Source organism: Columba livia, chromosome 6, assembly GCF_036013475.1.
Source record: "Columba livia isolate bColLiv1 breed racing homer chromosome 6, bColLiv1.pat.W.v2, whole genome shotgun sequence".
Lineage (NCBI taxonomy): Eukaryota > Metazoa > Chordata > Aves > Columbiformes > Columbidae > Columba > Columba livia.
This window is the reverse complement of record NC_088607.1, coordinates 18,864,422-18,883,161: the sequence shown is the minus strand read 5'-3', so window position 1 is coordinate 18,883,161 and position 18,740 is coordinate 18,864,422. Positions and strand designations below refer to the sequence as shown.

Below are 18,740 nucleotides of genomic sequence, written 5' to 3'. Positions count from 1 at the left end.
CTGCCCTCTCCCCAGAAACTGCTGCATTTCAACGAGTTCAAAGAAAAAAAAAAAACAAACAATCAATTTTCAAGCAGTGAGTTGGTGGTAATAAATGCTATTCTTGTAAAACTCAGCAAAGGACACCAGAGAGCACCGCACAGATCTTTCTGGTACCAAAAAGAAGGAATCTACTATCCTGCTCCACTTAGCCTGTCTGCCGTGCTATGTCTCTTCAGATACATTTAACTCTAGTACAGCTGATTAAGAAATTATAATTATAAAGTCTTCCTGGGTTGTGTTTTGGTTTTAAACACAAATTACTGATTTTTTTTTTTAAATTATTACATACTCAGTTTAAACATTTAGATTTATCCTCCCCATCAGACGTTTAAAACTGCCATCATACAGCAGCAGTTACATGTGAACCAGGTCACCAAACAGGTTTTCCCAGTCTGACCCCACAGTCAACTCAGGGGCTGATCAAATCACTAACTCCAGACTTGAAGGAGCAATATAGGAATGATTCATGCCTGGAGACCACTGATTCTAGCTAGGATTGGACTCTTCACATACACCTCAGTTCCAGCTTCAGGTTACAGATGCGTTTGTCGCACGTATTTCTGATTCAGACACTGGCTTGCATACCTGGAGGACTGCAAGATCTCCTTAAGATGTGAGAAAAGAGCAAGGTCAAGATTTTCTGGTGCTTTGACCCAAAGCTGAAAGACAAAGGAAATCAGAGGTTTTACTGCTCTGCTGACCTGAGAGAACAGTAACCTGTGGCAGAGGAAAAAGTTACAAGTAGTTCAGGGAAGATAATATAATAACTCTCAGTCATTTCTGCAATGACAACTACAAGTACTGGGAAATTCCTACCAGCCTGAGGAGTTGCTGCTTCTGAGCTAGCCCTGTAAACCAGACCTTCAGGGTCTCCAGGAACACTCCAGAAACTGTACTGGGGCACACTGGGGAGATATGGTGACAAAGTACCTGCCATTTCAGGAGCTACCACCACCTCAGCTGAGCCACAGTGTGGAAAATCATCACCCACCACTCTGTCCAAATACTAGCTCCATGAAGTGCTATGAGTAAACAAGACCTCATACAAATCCATAAAGTAACATACACAGTTTTACCTCAAAGTTGCACAGAACATGATGAAATGCACTATAATTCTTGATGACTGAAGACTCAAAGCCAAGCTCAGCTGTGCCCACTAAGGAGAACATTAACTGCAAAATCCTGTTGTTCAACAGCTGTGTCTTACTCTTCAGCAGATAGGTCAGTACCTGAAAAAAAAAAAAAGACTTAATAAGTATCTGCAGAGTATAAATGTGTATTCAAAAACTAATACATGAGCCTATTTTATAATTCAAGACAAATGCACTGTCTTAAATCAACATTATGAAGACAGCAAAGGTTTCAGTCCAGGCATAAAATTTAGTGCAGTAAGTGAAAGGGTAAGTTTTTGAACAAGTTTGACAACTCTGTGACATTGAACAGGAGCAAAATATATGCCTTATTATGTTGAATGGAATTTACAAAAAACAACATTTAAAAAGTAAATAATCACAGTAGGTTTTCTGCACTATTCTTCATAAATTTATTCTTAGTTGCTTGGAAATAGTGTTTAAGAAACAATATTAATGTTGACCTCTTCAAATGAAAGACATTTGTGGGAAACATTGCCAGTTTTTCAACTGAGTCTACGTTTGAATCCCTTATACAGTGACAAAATTGTTCAGAAAGCCACTCCATTGCAACATGATGATCAGCTACATGGAGAGATCACTATTCGGCATGAAGTCGAAAGGAACAGTTCATACACATCTAGAGGCTGGCATTCACCTTCAAGAAAGGATTGGGCAAGCAATATCCAAGTATGATAAACACATTCATATAAATCAGGACCAATTTATGAACAACTCACAAAATGGGAAAATATAAAGTTTATAATAAATAATTCATGAAGCCATAATATTAAGAGTCTCATTTGAAATCAGCTCTGTTAAAGGCTTCTCTGTTCCATAAGACTCTGCTTTGCCTACGCAGCATAAAGTAAATGATACTGAACAGAAACCTCACACTTGAGCTTTAACTCATCCAATATTATGTGTATAGTGCTCAAATACAACCAAACTCTTCAGTATGCACAGCTTTCAGGTTTGAAAGACGAACTTAGGACAAACCTAATCAATGAAATCCAAACAACACTTATTTATACCAGCACAATTCCTAATGCAGAGTGAAGACCAAGCCATAGGAATTCATTGTTGGTCCTACACTTGGCAGTCTGCAAAGAGGAATCTTAGGCTTCATGAGCCGAAGGGAAAAAGCAGGCTTGCATGAGACTTAGTCTCTTGTGGAAGGGATCAAGTGTGTTGGTGAAAGGTGACGGGTGGGCCACTCACAAATCTGCTGCACTGGCTTATTTAGTTTACTAAATCACATCTGGTCAAGAAGCATCTGTCCTTACCTTACTATTAGCAGCTAAATCATTATAGAGGTTCCCAGGTAGAGTAAGCACAGAATTTAGAGCACTAGTCTATATTCCCTTCTCAGAGATTCATAACTTAGAAAGTTCTAATCATATATACCAGGATATGCTTGGTTTTTTATAGGTTTTGGGATAAGGTTCTCCAAGGGAAATACTATAACCAGAATGAAGGAACAGAAGAGTATCTACCTGGTATCCATGCATGTGCCTCATCAATTTTTCACTCATTGGGCTACTGTTCAGGATGGAGTTGAGAACTTTTACAGCTGCATACATGGTGTGGTCATCACAGGCCATAGCAATGAGACCCAGGAGAATGGCAGGGCCTCCAATGAAGTTCAGGCTAGTAGCTGCTGGAGAGGACTGGAACACTCTTACCCCTAGGAAATCACAGTGTTACTCAACCAGGAAGTTGCATGGACTAAATCTGTTACTGGACAGAGAAATGCCCAACTCTTAAAAAATATGAAACATTAAGGCATAGTGTATTTACCATATTGGCCCACAGCAACTGATCCAATAGTTCGCAAGGAACCTGAGAGGTGTCCAGCTATATTCTTAACTAGGAATATTGGAGTTGAACTGTCCCGAGAGTTAATGCCAATCTAAAACAGACAAAAGAGGCATGCTAAGAGAAACTGTGGCAGTATTAGTGAGACAAAAACTAACAACCAGACACTCTAATAGTTTAGATTTTTTATTACTTTTAGACTATGAAAACCTTTATTTTCCCTTCAAGGTTGATTGTTAGAACAAACACTCACCCACCTCAAATATCCCACAACCCCACCACTTTGACATGTTTTTAGGCTTGGCATTGGTGAGAATGGTAGAATGGATGTGAATGGTCGTTGTGGAGGCATTAAGAAATCACAGACTGAAACAAATTATCATTAGACCTGAAAATTATGGCTTCTGTTGCTGTTTCAAAAAAGGCTTTTAACATTGACATTGACACTGTCCAATTTATTCCTTTCCACAGATGAAAACAAAATCATTAGTAGAATGGAGTTAAGGAACTGGAAGAGAAGCGGGGAGGGGCGGGGGGGTAGAAATCACTGAAGTTATGTAACTAAGAAAGTCACAAGCTTTGCTCAAGGAAACCAATCAGAAACTAAAGAAAACATGTTTAAGACGAATGAGAGAAATTTGTGACCTCTTTGGCAATCAGACGGCCATCCACTTCATTGTAGGAGATCTTTATATCTTGGACTGTAGTGAGAGATGAGCATACAAAATTGATTCCAAATGAAATCTTCTCTTCTGCGACCAGAGGTGTAGGATTATGATCATTGTACTTGTCCTCATCTAAAACAAGAGCGACAATAAACCTCTGAAGGATTTTTGCATGTTCAGCATGTAAGACAGGATAGAGGCAGATGAAGAATAACTGGAGGAAACCAAAGTTTAGATAGGAATTTGATTTTTACTTAAATATAGTCAGAAAAATGCCCTCACCCTTTGCAACATGCCCATGGCAGCTTGCCAGCATAAGCACCAATATGAGATGTGCTTGGCTTGTCTCCTCTGCCCATTGCTTTGTGTAGATCCTGCATCCTCTCTCAGTATCTCAGGAAGCTCAGAGAAGTCCAGAATAAACCTTTATTTTTTAAACAAACTTTCTGGGCAGAGAAAACACTAAGGAGGTCTTCCATGTTAACGGGAGCTTTCTCAGGGGTACTAGGAGCAAGGATTCACATACAAAAAAATGGACAGAGGCAAAAGTTCAGAGCTGATAACACACAACTTATGGGAAGCTTCTAAGAAGTACCAGGGTCACCAGTTTAATGATTGTATGTTATTCGCACATACTTTTCTTGAAAGAGTTTTCTATCCCTACTCACACTTGGAAAAAATGTGTGTACCTATTTAAAAAATCTTCTATTTTTGCCAATTTTATAGACTGGGAAAACAGATGATTTATGAAACTGTCTACTAATTCTGGTGACACAGTCCTTATATGCAAAAAGAATTAGTACATGTTCTACATGAAGATCAACTAGAAGCAAATGCCCCAAGACTGTGTCACCTATTTCCTTTCCAGTAAGACACAGACTAATGATTAGGTCAGATGGCCACAGTCCATGATTAGCATTCAAGTCCAGCTGGGAAGACCAGTTTGCAGAAAACAAGCTCCCCAGACTTCATAAGGACTCAACACTTCAAAATGAAATCCTTCTGACTTCTATGGGTATAATATTTTTATTTTAAGGCTGTATTTTGATATAATTCCTTTTTCATCAACTTCTTCCCATGCTTGACTTGGAGATTTAGGTTTTTTTGTCTAGAGAGACAGCAATCTGAAGGTGTTCTTTCAGACAGTCTTTTTGATGTGCTTTAGGTTGGAGCATCACCAGGTCTGATTATTCTGCTCTTTTCAAATGGGAGATCACCATCACATTTCGTCCCGAGCTCTAGCAGAGAGGTGAATGCACTATTTATTTATTAATGTTTTGTTCAACAACTGAAATGTTTTGTCTGCCTGTTTAATAATTGAAACTAACAGTATATACTTTATTTAAAAAGCCTCTTCATTAAACAGAATCTAACTTACTCCCCTAGTGTTCTTCTCCCCTGTGCTCTCCGATTCTGCAGGCATTTGCAACTAAAGATGATGCTTCTTTTTCTGTCATGTTTTTCTGTAGCACCATAAATGCGGAACATCTCAATTAAAGCTGCAGCTTTAATGTTTGTCCATCAGAAAATGCAATTTTGTATCTCCCCAAGGACATGTTATCTCTCTCTCCTCTCCAGCTGCTTGATTTCCTGCCCTTCTTTTTCTGCCCAGTTTACAGTATGTGACAAGATCATCATGGTATCGGTATCTTACTACGATCTTGTACACCACTCAGTAACAGAGTTCCAGGCTTTTAGAGTGAGCTCTAGGCATAGCTGGAATACTAATCACAGATTATAAGAATAAAGAGCATTGCCCTGACAAACACGTAGTGGTGGATATGAGAATTACATACCCTGAAGCTGTACTGCTTGGAAATTGCTACAATACTGTGGGCCAAGCTTATTAATCATCTCCATGGTTTCCACAGTGATGGCTTCTTCAAATAAATATGTAGGGCCAAGGCGCCAGATCAAGGAGGACTTCTGTTTCCAAATTCGAGGAGTAGCTATGTACCCATAAACATCAATAAAGGAAGAGGGTTCCATAGAAATACAGCTACCTGGTAAGGGCTGGAGGTACTGCATCTGCAACAGAGAAAGAGTTCACTGAGGAGACCCAGTACACTTGGGGAGCATTAAGGTCTTGGCCCTGGAAGGTACTGCCTGCTGCCTGTTTCCTCAGTGAAGTCTCAGTCAGCTGTGAAACACTGTTAAGAAACTGGACTTTCAGAAGGATCACAAATACAAGCATTTTGAAAAGTTCAAGTCTACTTTTTGTTCAAAACACACAAACAAAATTATTTCAGGTGTTGGTAAAGAAAAACCTTATCTTGACCCCAGACTTATTTTTCCCCTTCTAAACTTCATAACACTGACTGTGACTTTCAACACAGCCAAGTTACAGATTGCACATGGTACTAGGCACCTAGAGAATAAAGTTTTTGAAGAGTGTAGAATGTCCAAGTGCATCAGTTACCTGCAGTGAAAGTGCCACAGCTTAGGAAATTGGACCATTTATTTTTTTGTATCAAAATCATTCTATTTAAATTTGGGCAGCTCTAGTCGGAAGTAGTTGGAATTTTTTTGGTAGTAAGAAACTATATTTTATTTCAGGGCTTAGCCCTGTCTTTAAAAGTTTGTTGTTAGGATGACAGACTCCTAGCATTTGCTGATCTCACTACTGAGATGTAAAAGACGGGGCTCCTCATGCTAGGAGGCAGGACTTGATACTTGAGTGGAAAAATATTAGGTTTGATGCAACGTAATAATCTACCCACCCACTCCCTCCCAGCTCGACCATGCAAAAACAGCTTTTGGTATTGTTAACAGCCTTTGTGCAATTCAAATTTCTTACACAGTCTTTTCTTCACTATAAACATCAAGATGAAGATTTGCATCATGTCAGAGACCCCAGCACTGGGACTGTCTTTTATTTACTAAATGCTTGTTTTATTTATTATGAGCTGTTTCGGTGTATGTTAAACACATTTGCTGCGAATTCTTTAATCAATTGCAATGCTTAGGCCTAGTTTTATTGATGACTTTCAGTCTCATTTAAAGGAAGGCAAATTAAATTAAATTTTCATTCTTGAAATGCATATAGGTCCCAAAAGGCATTTAGAAGACAGATCATTTTTCTCAAGTATGGAAAAGAGAATATTTGGAATTAAGCAGGTTGATTTTACAAGAGAAGTATAAAACACACAAGTGAGCTTTGCATGTGTTGAGATTGATTTGAAATATGAGAACAAGAAGAAAGAGACCAAGGTTACAAATTTCAATCAATAGAAGGATTCTATTCAAAACCAAAACCACCATACCAACCAGAGCTGCAACAGAAATAAGGAGCATTATCAATATTGACAGCCTGGAGCATTCAAAAATCAAAAAACAAGTCTCACAAATAATTTGAGATTAGCTTCAAAACCAGGGGCATGATGATAATGATACAAAAACTAGGGGGTCTTCTCCCCCTGCAGATTACAAACCCTTCACGTGCATTTGGATTGCTATTTCGTGATCTCCCATGCAAGCTGAGAAATACACTACTTGAAAATTCACTCCTGTGTAACAAGACCACAAGAAATGGCACATTAGGGAAAATACCTGCTATGCCAACATTTGCAATGAACTCCTGAGTTGATATCATAGAAATTTACAATTTTCTTCTAATTAAGACATTCTTTTCATTTCTATTGACTCAAAATAGAAGTATTATTTTAATTCAAGAGCTCTCTTACACACTGAACAACTAAACCAGAGGAGCACCTGCCTGTTCCTGAATGCTTAGATTGCCAGTAGGAAAAAGGCCAGCGAGTCATCATCTGATTATTCAATGGGTGTCACAGGAAGAGGATGGCTTGAAACACCCACGTAAAATTCTTGAGGAAATTCCATCCATCTTGGGATTCTTGTAAAAAAGCTTCTTCCTCTGTGACCTTTCTACTTTTCCAGGCCTTTCTTCAAAAATGAAGGCTCCCTGCATAACTTGTCACCTTTGCAGCTTTTAGCCTAAACCCAAAGAACCTTTGGTTTAGAGTTCTCTGATCCCACCTTAACATGATGTACTTTTCATAGCTGACAACTTCCGAAAATCTGGGGTGTAAACTGAGAGATCATCAAAATCACTAGTCAATTCAGAAAATTTTGGTAAGGATACAACTGAATTTCATCAACATAACCCTGGCCTACCTGTAAACCAGGTAACCCCAACTCTCAGGTGAGTGTCACCACTCAGAATCGCTCTGGTTATCTGTTTGCATGCTGAGGGGGGAGAGGGGAACTAGTACAAAACATCAGTATAAGCTGATAACATAGTTCTGAAAAGCAGCACAAATACACGCTGGTTTGCATGGATTTCTGACTCCACTCGCACAGTGTAGAGTGGTACATGTTACATATGCAAATAACCATGCTCTGAGTCTCTCAGGTTAATACTGAAGAGTCGTGGTATGTGCATGGGGAGATGAAAATTAAAAGCAATGAAAGGCAAACATTAGGCAAAGGATCTATGCAGAGAGTCTCTACCTTTGCAGAGCCAAGCACCTGACCATTAATATAAGCTGACACAATGCAGTTCTTCTTTGCTTCCTTAGCAAATGTCACTGTGAGATGGTGCCACTGGCCAGTGACCAGCAGCTTGCCACAGTCAAACTGGACGTGCCCTGGAAATGGGGAGGGATTTGGTATCTCATCTTCAGGTTCCATAATATCTGTAACAGCAAAAACAGGGGAAAGTTACTACAAAGCCTTTCCCATATTCCCCTGCCTCTGGAACATAACTATCAGTGTGACACAAGAAGCAGGACCCTCTAGGGGTATAGAGTGATTTGGTGCTCTTCTGTTCAGTATCTTTAAAACATTCCCTGATGGTCTATTATCGGGACCTGAGACTTGCACAACTCTCAAGATCCCTGCCCAGCATACAATGTGCCATACTCCCAAATAACACCTGCTAGCTGCAAAACTAAACTGAAACGAGGACAAAGCAAACATATTCTCTAAGAGAACCCCTCAGGATATTCACTGCGTTAACCTCCTCTGCAATTTTCAATCCCCTTCACATTTGAAGAGTTTACTACATTCAATAAGGAGAAAGGGATAAACATCAACAAGAAAAAAAAAATATAGATTGGCATGACAAAAAACACTCTAAAAGCAAGGAGAGGAAAGGAGCTGCTTGATTAGGAAGCTAGATCACTCCCAGACTACTCAGCCCTACTCTCCAAATCTGCCTACTACCACACAGAAGAGGCAGGGTTCAAGTCCAGTCTCCATAACGGCACACAACCATATGAATGACATTCATAAGTTTTCCTTAAAATATATATAAATTTTATCATATGTTGCAGGTCACAAAATAATTCTCAATACCTAGAGCGAACTTAAAACTGAGATATGACCAAGAATTACAATCACAACAGGCTGACAGAAGTAAATCAAAGAGATAAGTCTCATTAAAGTCCCAGGTACTTATAAGAAGAGGAAATTTGTTGATGAAAAATTTCAGATAATCAGAGGACATAGCACTCCAGCTTGACTGAGAAGAGCCTTACCAAGCGGCTGGAATTCCACTTCTTCTGTGGAAATGACTAAAGAATGGTCCTGCGGGAAGAAGCTTACTGAAAGGCAAACAAATTCTTGCTCTGTTCTTGACATGTGCCTCACGATTGTGAGGAAACGAAGTGGGTGACTGTTGTGCACCAAACCAAACCTGCTAACCAGAAACCAGCAGGAGAGAGTCAGGCCACTTGACGGAGGGAACACTCTCGTGCCTGCAGACAGGAAACAAATAAGCAGTAAGGAAGCTGGTTTCCCTGTGCAGACATTAACAAACTGCTGTTTCATTTATAGCTCAAACCATAGAAGAATCAACATTAGAATATGAAGTTCAATTTCTGTTCTATTAGATTTCTCTGTCTGCCTTCAATAGCATAGAGACTGCACATGTAAGTGTGAGCACATATATAAATGACATAAAACTGACTGAGGAGAAATGACTAACAGATCTCCACATGGAGCTCGATTGGAAAACACTGGGCCAGAAACAAGTTCTCAAAGTTCACAAAATTCAGGAAGTAAGATGTCCAGCCATTTCCCAGTTCACCCAATAGAGGATTTTGATCTGTAGGAGAATCTCATCTCATGTTAAGTGACAGATTCTATTCCTCTGGGAGGGATTACCCTTAAAATCTGCTGGCTCTTAATCATTAAGACTGTTTTCTTAGCAGCCCACTTTAAATTTGTATTGCAAATGTTAAAGCTAATGCATCACATCATTAATCTGCATCTGATACTGTATTTTGGTGAGTAGTCTGAGTTATACAGCTCAGAGCTGGATTGGGACACAGAGACAAAAGTTTATTGAAACACACAGCTTATTTGCTGTCATTTCTTACAAATGTTGAGTGGTTTCAGTGGGGCTGAAACTTCAGTGTTTTCAGGAAGCTGTAGGTGAGTCAGAGTGCTTACCCATGCCAATTCCTCCTGAAACAGATTGCTCTGCACTGGGTCCCATGACAGTGGCCAAGGTAGGGAGGTACAAACACCTACAAAAGCAAGAAAGCACTCATTCATCAGAAATGTAAAATCATCCCTCAGGGTCACCAGTGACTTAATAGTGTAGAATCACAAATTAAAGGCAGAGTCTAGGTTATCAGCGATAAGGCAATATCAAAATATGTTGGCAACATTGCTACAAGGAAGGCAGTGATAGGGCACAAGGACTGACTAAGATGGAGAGAGAAGTGGTTAGTTGCAGTGTCCAGAATAAGGACTTGGAGACTGCAGAGCAGCTAAAGAGAAAAGAAACAGCAGCAATACCCATATCCTTCCATGGACATGTCAAACTCCACAAATGATGGAGGCAAAGCTGTGCTGCGGAGCTGGAAGTTTCGAGGTGATGTCATGGAGATGAGACTCATCGCAGTCTGGAGTGCCAAGGCAGATCTCTTGGACACCCAGGGAGAGCTGCTGGGAGAGCTGCTGACAGGCACAACTGCCTGAGAATCAGTTTTGTTGTCCACCACGTCCTCTTCTGAACCTACAAGATCAACATAGTGTCTAACCAGATCAGTGTCTGCAATACTTTCTTCAGTCGCACGTTTTGCCTGTATTCAATTCATCCCTGGTAAGAAAAGCACTGCATGCTTGCCAACTAACACATCTCAGCAGCCTGCGGAAATCCTCAGCAATACACAAAAATATTGCACTGGAGGAATCTCAAGGTGGGAGGCTGGCAGGAGAGATGAGCTTATAGAAGTGATAGGCATATTCCTCCCCTGGCCCCCATCTTCAGGCAGCTCCAAACTTCACTTCCAGGAAAAAGGTTCCTGACCCATTAGTTCCATTTTTCTTACACACATTCAATTCTGCCGTAACAGAATTGCCACATCCAACAAGTAGGAGAGGATCTGACGAATGACTGAGAAGAATATAAGAATCAAATTTGTACCATGCTCTGTCAGGTGTCTCACAGGCATGAGAAAAGTTTAACCACCAAATACTACTACCGTAGCTTTTCACCTGCAAAATGTGTTAGAACAGAGAAAGGACTTGAATGGATATGGTCCATAGAAGAAAAGGCACAGTACTAGGATATCCTAGTAATTTCAAAAAGCAGTGTTCTTTATTCACATCTTTATCCTATTTTTAGCTATAAACCACAGGGAAAACATGCTGCAAACCAAGGAGACACTCCCCTTGGTTTGTAGAATATGATTATTAATTTTATAGATCACTTACATGTCTGATCCAGCAAAGTCTGAGTCTATGTCAGCATCTGACTTCCACACACATATTACAATTTGATCTCTGCTGGTCATTAGATCAGCTCTCAGTGTTGGGCAAGCACCACCCAGCCTGGGCAATACCTGGTCTAGAACATCCAGGCATACTACACCTTCACTATAACTGTCTTGGAACAATCTACTCCAACAGCAGTTTCCTGTCATTACAGAAACATCTATAACCCACTTGCTGTAACAGCAACAGGTTGCTCATCGTGTGCTTACCTACGTTCCAAGATGCATTAGCAGAATCACTCCCCTGACAGGAAAGAGCCTGTGTCCTGTTTGTGCTGGTCCTGGAAGGCAGTGATGGAGAACCTCCCAAACAAAGAAATTTCCTAAAACAAACAAACAAACAAACAAAGAACCAAAGAAACAAACAAACAAACAAACAAACAAACAAAACGATCAAGCCAGGCACTTTGGAGTCATAGCAACCACACAAATACAGCTCAGCCCTCTGGTGATTAACTTTCTCATTTGATACCAAATTAAATATTGTTTTGCTTTACACTTCCCTTTTCAAAGTTTTTCTATTGAAAAAAAATATGATGGTTTGTTTCCTTCAGCAATACTTTTGACTACTACTAATTTTTCAGGAAAAAAAACACGGATTTTTTTTTGGGCGGGGATTGTTTGTTGGTGTGGGGTTTGTGTTGTTTTGTTGTTTTTTTTTTTTTTTTTCATCCACTGCATATCCAACTTCATCTGCACTCTGATCTCTGTTAGGTACTCTCATGCCTAGCGTTCGTTAGCATTAAATGACAGAGTACATCCTCAAAGTAGAAACAGAGAGTGAGAAACAAGACTACACTTTTTATTTCTGCATCTATCCTTGACATGGATCTGAGCTAAGAGGAAGTAATTTTTACTTTTCAGGAAAGTAAGCTTCTCCACATGAACACTAGGAGAGAATAACTCTAGTTGTTTTGTAATTACTTAGTAAGTTACCATTCATAAATGGCTTTAGAACCCCTGCAGAGTTGATGCAGCTGGACACTATACACTATACCATCTTCACTAAGTCATTTAAGCATATACCCTGTAATCAATATGTAAGCAGCATTAACTGAGACTTGAAACAAAAGGCTTGCTGAATTGGAGCAATACATGAAGTATCCGATTATTACACAAACTTTGCAAACAATTTGCACCACTAAAGCAATTTGGTTCCATTAGATATGGTCTGATACCTTAACACATCTGGCTCAATAGCCTGGGATGCAAGCTTCTCAAACACTCTAGTGAGGGGCAGATGCAGTAGATGGCTCTCGTTGCGGAAGGCATCTTGGCAGGTAGTTATGATGGTGCTCAGCAAGCCAGATCCACACATCACCTGACGACTCTTCTCCGACTTCACTAGGGACTGGATATGATCAACCACAGCACACTGGATTTCCTGTGAAAGCTGAAATGGACACAGAGCTGAGGTCAGTGAAATGGAACTAAAACTGTACATGGTGACTGTTTTTTGTTTGGTTTTGGGTTGGGGGGGTTGGCAGTTGTTTGTTTTGTTTTCAGTTGTCAAATCTCTGGGTGTAAAAATCTAGCCCATTAAAGAAGCTGCTTAGACCAGAGGCTCAAGTGCAACCACATGGCTATTCTATAAATCTCTGCCCTTGAACAGTGTCTGTTTATCTTAGTAGCTGCTTAGCCATCCACAACTGAGCTTTACTGCCACAACACCTTGGTAGTGAAGGAAGAGAACCACTGGTTCTCATTCAAAAGAAGGGACTACCACCAAGGACAGGTTATTAGGCATAAGCTCCAAGACTAACACAGTAACTTGGAATATATTTGACATTAAGCATGTGGAGAGTCATATTGACATGATCTTCTCTTAATTCTAAAAGTACTTTCTTAAACAAAACTGTATCAAGCAATGTCAATAAACAGTTTTAAACACTTCTCTATATGTTTTGAGGAATTGAAGCTTTACTTCATTATTGCTTCTTAATGAAGAAGACTTCTTAAAGAAGTCTCTCAATTTTCATAAATCATATTCAGAGCAATTTGTTCTCAATTAGGAACCCCATTGAGGTAACCAGACTTCACACAAAATTAATTGTGCATCATATATTTAAAAACAAATCTTACAAAGATGAAATGTTGCCCACCTTCAAGAGCTCTTTGGGTTTCTCATATACTCTTGTAGGAATATTCATGCAAACTCTTAAAGAAAAGGACAACAATGTGGATGCAGATGTGGATTAGGACACTGCGATTTGATATTATAACATGAGTGAGAAGCAACTTCTCTGAATTCAGAGTAAGCTAGCTTGATAAGTGTAAAGAGGAATTCAGCTCTTTTCATCCACATCAAACTCAAAACCAGTACAGGACAAGAAATTTGTTTTCAAAGTGCTCATCAACCAATTGGAACACTTGGAATATAATACTAGCACATCCAATGCAACATACATACTATTTTTGTAAACTATTATTTTTTATATCTGAAGGGCGAGTTCTTTGGGTAACAGTTTCTCCTCTCTGAATGACTGTTCATTCCTAGTGAAGCAGTCTCACTGTGCATCTCATTATAGAAAGAAAATATCCACTAGACTAAACTACAATATTCTTCATGGAGAGGCACTTACTGCTACAGCATAGAGAAGTCTTGCTTATAAGTTTTTGAATCTTTTAATTGCTATTTTACTCCATATTTGACTGGATGCAGGAAAGTATCTGTATGTATGTGAAAACAGAGAAGGACACAGGTCTTGACTAAGTGAAAACACTGGTTTACTCCAAAATAAATACAATAAAAGCATAATGGCATACAAAAGAATTGATTGTTTTCATTAGCTCAGCAGCTTTGTCAATACCAGTAATGCCCTGTTTTGAACAAAATGTGATGTGTTCATGGATCTTAGTTCCAGTAAAATGAGATTTTAGTGAAAATATTAATGGTGGCCAGGAAACCAGGCTGTGCATGGATTGATTTTCCCAACACATATTACTTGCACCATGAATAAGGATATTGAGGGTGTAGTTAGACTGTAGCTCTGCCTCAGACTGGAGTCTTAAGGGCAAAATGTCACTTAATTTGCCTGATTTCTTTAAGCAGTCTCCAGATTCTTGCACCTAAAAGCCCATAGTTTCAAAACTTGGTAACTGAGTTTAATTCACTGTTATTCATCTTCAAAAGGATTATACTATGTTTAAGACTAGCAAAAACTTTGTAGCTTCATTTCAAAAGGACTTAATATTCTTAGGTTTAAGAATGATATAGTGATAATTCTGTGTGTGATTTTAAAAAGTCAATTTTTAACCTCAGAAGCAACTCTCATCTGAAAAGCTAGAAGCCTTTCTTAGAAAATTAGAATTAACTTCCTAACATACCACAGAGATTTAGTTTTACTAATAAAGAAACAAAGGCATTGAAAGTAGCACTTTTAGAAAGTTCCAAGTGACTCAGGATTTTAAATTGTGGTTTCAAAAGAAAAGGTAGACTTTCATCAGGTTAAAACTCTTTGTCTGTAAAGAGTTTGAGTCACATCTGAAAATCATCTGTACATTTTTTTCCTTAAAATGTTACCAAAAATAAATAATTCATAAATTTATCACAGCTCAAAACCCCGATGCATAGTTCCCAACTACAAACACTTCTGTCACAGTATTTCGCTGATTAACTTTCACCCACTGCCTTTAACAAATAAAATTTACTTTGCTGACAGTACATGTAAGTGATTTTACAAAGTTACAGAGTGACTTGTGTTCATTTAGTCCTTGCAAGCTGACAGGGAAAAACACTATGAACTGCATGAACTGTTTCTACTTTTCCAAAAACATGACACAGATAGGGCCTAGTTAAATGCTCACATAAACTATATTATCTTCATCAAGCTTTTCACATTTCCCCTTGGTACAGCTTGTAAGAGAAGCTACAGAGCTTCCCTTGTGTGAATGCCAGGGATACTATTGCCTTCTAGAGAAAACACACTAGCAAGTCTTGACCATTTGAAGCCAGGTAACAAAATCTCCTCGTGATGTTAAGAATACTTTCGTAAATTCTGATGGTCTGACTGACTTCTTGCTCACCAGATTACATTTAGTTGCAGAATGCAGTGTCTCCTTACTTTTCTAAGTTACTGTGTAGTGCTATAATATGATGTTCATCAGACACCTGAGAGGAAGTCAAAGCTGCCTCCATGTGGCACCTTTTTAATTATATGATTGCATAAAAAAGAAGACAAAGCAGAAAACAATCTTCAGCATAGTTAGCCAGTGATTCTTGGCAGCATCCCTTTCTCTTCATTCTAGGGTGCATTACCAAGATTTTAGTGCAACTTCAGAGACACTGGCTGGCTTTAAGAAGATAGTCAGAAGCAAGAGAAATATGACAAATAAAAGGTTGGGCTTTGGGGTTGGAAGCACAGCAGGAAAATTGCTTGGTCTGTATAAACAATAAAACCTCCAGAAATTGGTTGATCAGTGAACAAGCAAACTTCTTGTTAAAAGATAAAAAATAACCTTGAAAAAGAACAAACAGATAGGCTATGCTTTTTTTTTTTTAAAAAAAAAAAAAAAAAAAGTTGTGCTGTAATCAGAACAAGCTCAAAGAAGAAGCATCCCACTGGAGACAGGACTAGAGCAAAGACTGCAGGGAAGTGCTCACAAGAAAGGGCTGACCTTCAGCTACCAGCCTAGGCTGGAGGACCCGCTGCTGTGGTGTTTCTAGTCTCCTTTCTTCTACTAGAGTGCTGATCCATTCTAGTTTCCTTTTTCCCAAAGCCTTGGTTGCACAACTCAAAGTGGAATGAAGCTCTGGCCAAACACCTGAAGAATTTCCTTGTGCAGATAATGCAGTGCAGTAATGAAGGAATTCACTGTGATATTTACAGTTACATTTGAAGTGATACATATCTGAAGGCAGACAAACCTCAAATGTCACAGTCTTCTATGGGCTATATCTAACCATCTCAGAGACCTTTTCAGTTTAGATAGAATTTATGTTTTTAAAGAAGTGCAAATACTTGGAAAGTGTTATACTGTTAACATCTGCAGTATGAACAACTAGTTTAGGCTAAATTTAAAGTGGGGATAAAGGTATTTTTAAAAGGTGGAAAGTCCTTGTTGATGCACAATGTTTTAGTTTTACAGTAGTGAATATAACAGCAGTAAGTATAACAGCAGTTCATCATAGGAGAGACATGGATTAAAACAGAGAGGATAAATCCAGCTGTGAAAGCAATAATATTATTTAACAAAAGTATAGATAATTTACATAATGAATCTTATGAGGATTTTTTTTTCAGAAGAAACCTGCCAAGATGATGACACAGAACTGAATTGTGCTTTGATTCTCTTCTCAAAAGTTATTTTCTTTCCCTTACCCAGCCTTGTCAGACCTAGGAGATCACCTTATCTGACAACAAAAATAGAAAAGATCTGGCATGACACTCTAGACTCTTAAAAGCCACAGCTCCAAAATGCCAGGCAAGGATGAGTAAGTCTGAGGGGAAGCAGAGCATCCTGAGCCACACATCTAAAGTGAATGTTAACCTGTCTTACTTATACTTAGTTTATGAAATGTGTGACAATGCTATCTTCCATCACTGAACAGGCAGCATATTAATAAAAGGAAAATCTGCCTCATATTTGATCAAGCTGTATGTGTTTTGATGGAAACTGGCTTAGTACCAGTCCTAGGCATGAACATGAGCTATATCCTCTAAATACAGCTTACTGACTCAAAGACTGCCTCTTGGGGAGCTTTAAAGCTTTTAAGCAAATATTCATACACATAAGATATTCAAATGATTTTTTTATCATACTTAGGAATGGTAGTAACATACAACCAGTGTTTTTTTTTCTATGCTGACATGCTCAACATTGCTTCAGCCCATCACTGCTCGGGTCTGACAAAGGTCACTGAAAAGTAGCAAATTTGGCAGGAAGTTGATATTATCTCTAAGGGTCAGAATCAAAGTACATTAATTTTATTGAGTTCCATTAATGTTTCTGTAAAAGCAGTGCTTTGTCATTGCCATTTCTGTGAAAGCAAAGGATTTGGACATCACCAAAGAGTTTTCCAGATTACTCTTGAACACCTGAACCCAAAAGATCTATAATAGCACTAAAACAAGCAGAAAGATGAGCTACCCTCTGTTCTTCACCATTGCTCCTAAAAAATGTACTATTTGACTCAATTTTAAACTCCGAGCAAGAAGCCCCTTCATAGTTTCAAATGAAAGTCTGAGTAAAATAGCTCCATCCACAAAGAAATTATTTTATCTCTCATATAGCTGTCAAATGCTGTTGCACTAGAAGAAAGAATACTACCCTGTTTGGGATAAAATATATCTATTCAAAGCAAAATTCCCCAAGTTATTATCTTTCAACCAAGTAGCTCCCCTTCACTAGCCATTGAGGTTCACTTTTTGCATCAGATCTTGTCTGACTCTCATGTTCCAAGTAGCATGTCACTGCATAAGGGTTCATGCAGTGGCATATGTTATGATTAAAGGTACTGAAGTGCAGCCTTTTGTTTCACTACCTGGCAGCATCAGTGAGCAGCCCAAACTACAGGACATGAGGTTCCACTTATTCTGTCATTTACTTTTAAATACAATTAGCCAGAAAAATTCAATTTTCCCTCTATCCTTTCTGTGAGTAATTTGTTTTAACTCCTATCCGGAGTCTGACACAGGACCCTGCGTAACAGTCACACTTGACCTGAGGCAATCCTATTCACAACAGCAATACTAAACAAACATTATCAGTAATAATTTCATCTTGACTAAGAAAAAAGGAGTGAGAAAGGAAGAAAATATTAATGCACTTAAATACATAACTGAAATTGGTGGAATTTGTGTTCTAGCCCTTCATATTTTTAAGAACACTGCCATCTACTGAGGGTCTGAGAGGCTTTCTCTCTCATACAGCTCAGTCAACTCCGATAATTTCTTGATGATGCTCTCACGCAATTAACTGTTCTACTTGTTTTTCAGAAATTAATTAGTGTAATTAACAAAATTTCACTAGCTACTGGTTTGGTTCCACTACACGAAGTTGGGGTGTGCCAGCAGTTATTTGCACTTCTACCTTCCATAGCTCTGAATGAATAGTGTGATTTCATTTCAGGCCCTTCATATGTGCTTTAACTGTATTCAAGTATTTTAGACCAGATAGCAGATACAATATAGGCAATATACTTGTTCAGAGTGGGTGTGTGTATGGAAGGTTTAACAAAGCAAAGCCAATTCTAAGCTTCATTGAAAGTTTATGGACTGTTAGGCCTAAAGAACTAGACTGTTCTGGTTGCTAGCTCCATTAGCAATATTTTAAACAATTTTCAAGGGACATTTACATTTGTGCCTTTGCAGTAAATATTCTGAGACCAAGACCCATGT

General features: G+C 38.8%; 1 protein-coding gene across 6 annotated transcripts in view; it reads right to left on the bottom strand.

The window, feature by feature from the left end:
* Positions 1–18,740, bottom strand: part of WDFY4 (WDFY family member 4) — a 144,795-nt gene that overhangs the window by 90,131 nt on the left and 35,924 nt on the right. For all 6 annotated transcript variants that reach the window (XM_065067383.1, XM_065067384.1, XM_065067379.1 and 3 more), the window contains 12 exons: positions 12,579–12,793; positions 11,611–11,723; positions 10,421–10,640; positions 10,070–10,146; positions 9,154–9,372; positions 8,126–8,310; positions 5,452–5,683; positions 3,636–3,787; positions 2,973–3,084; positions 2,669–2,859; positions 1,119–1,271; positions 628–701 (listed from right to left, as the gene is read on the bottom strand). In XM_065067383.1, coding sequence (XP_064923455.1) covers positions 628–701; positions 1,119–1,271; positions 2,669–2,859; positions 2,973–3,084; positions 3,636–3,787; positions 5,452–5,683; positions 8,126–8,310; positions 9,154–9,372; positions 10,070–10,146; positions 10,421–10,640; positions 11,611–11,723; positions 12,579–12,793 — 1,943 coding nt within the window. The remainder of the gene's footprint in view (positions 1–627; positions 702–1,118; positions 1,272–2,668; positions 2,860–2,972; positions 3,085–3,635; positions 3,788–5,451; positions 5,684–8,125; positions 8,311–9,153; positions 9,373–10,069; positions 10,147–10,420; positions 10,641–11,610; positions 11,724–12,578; positions 12,794–18,740) is intronic.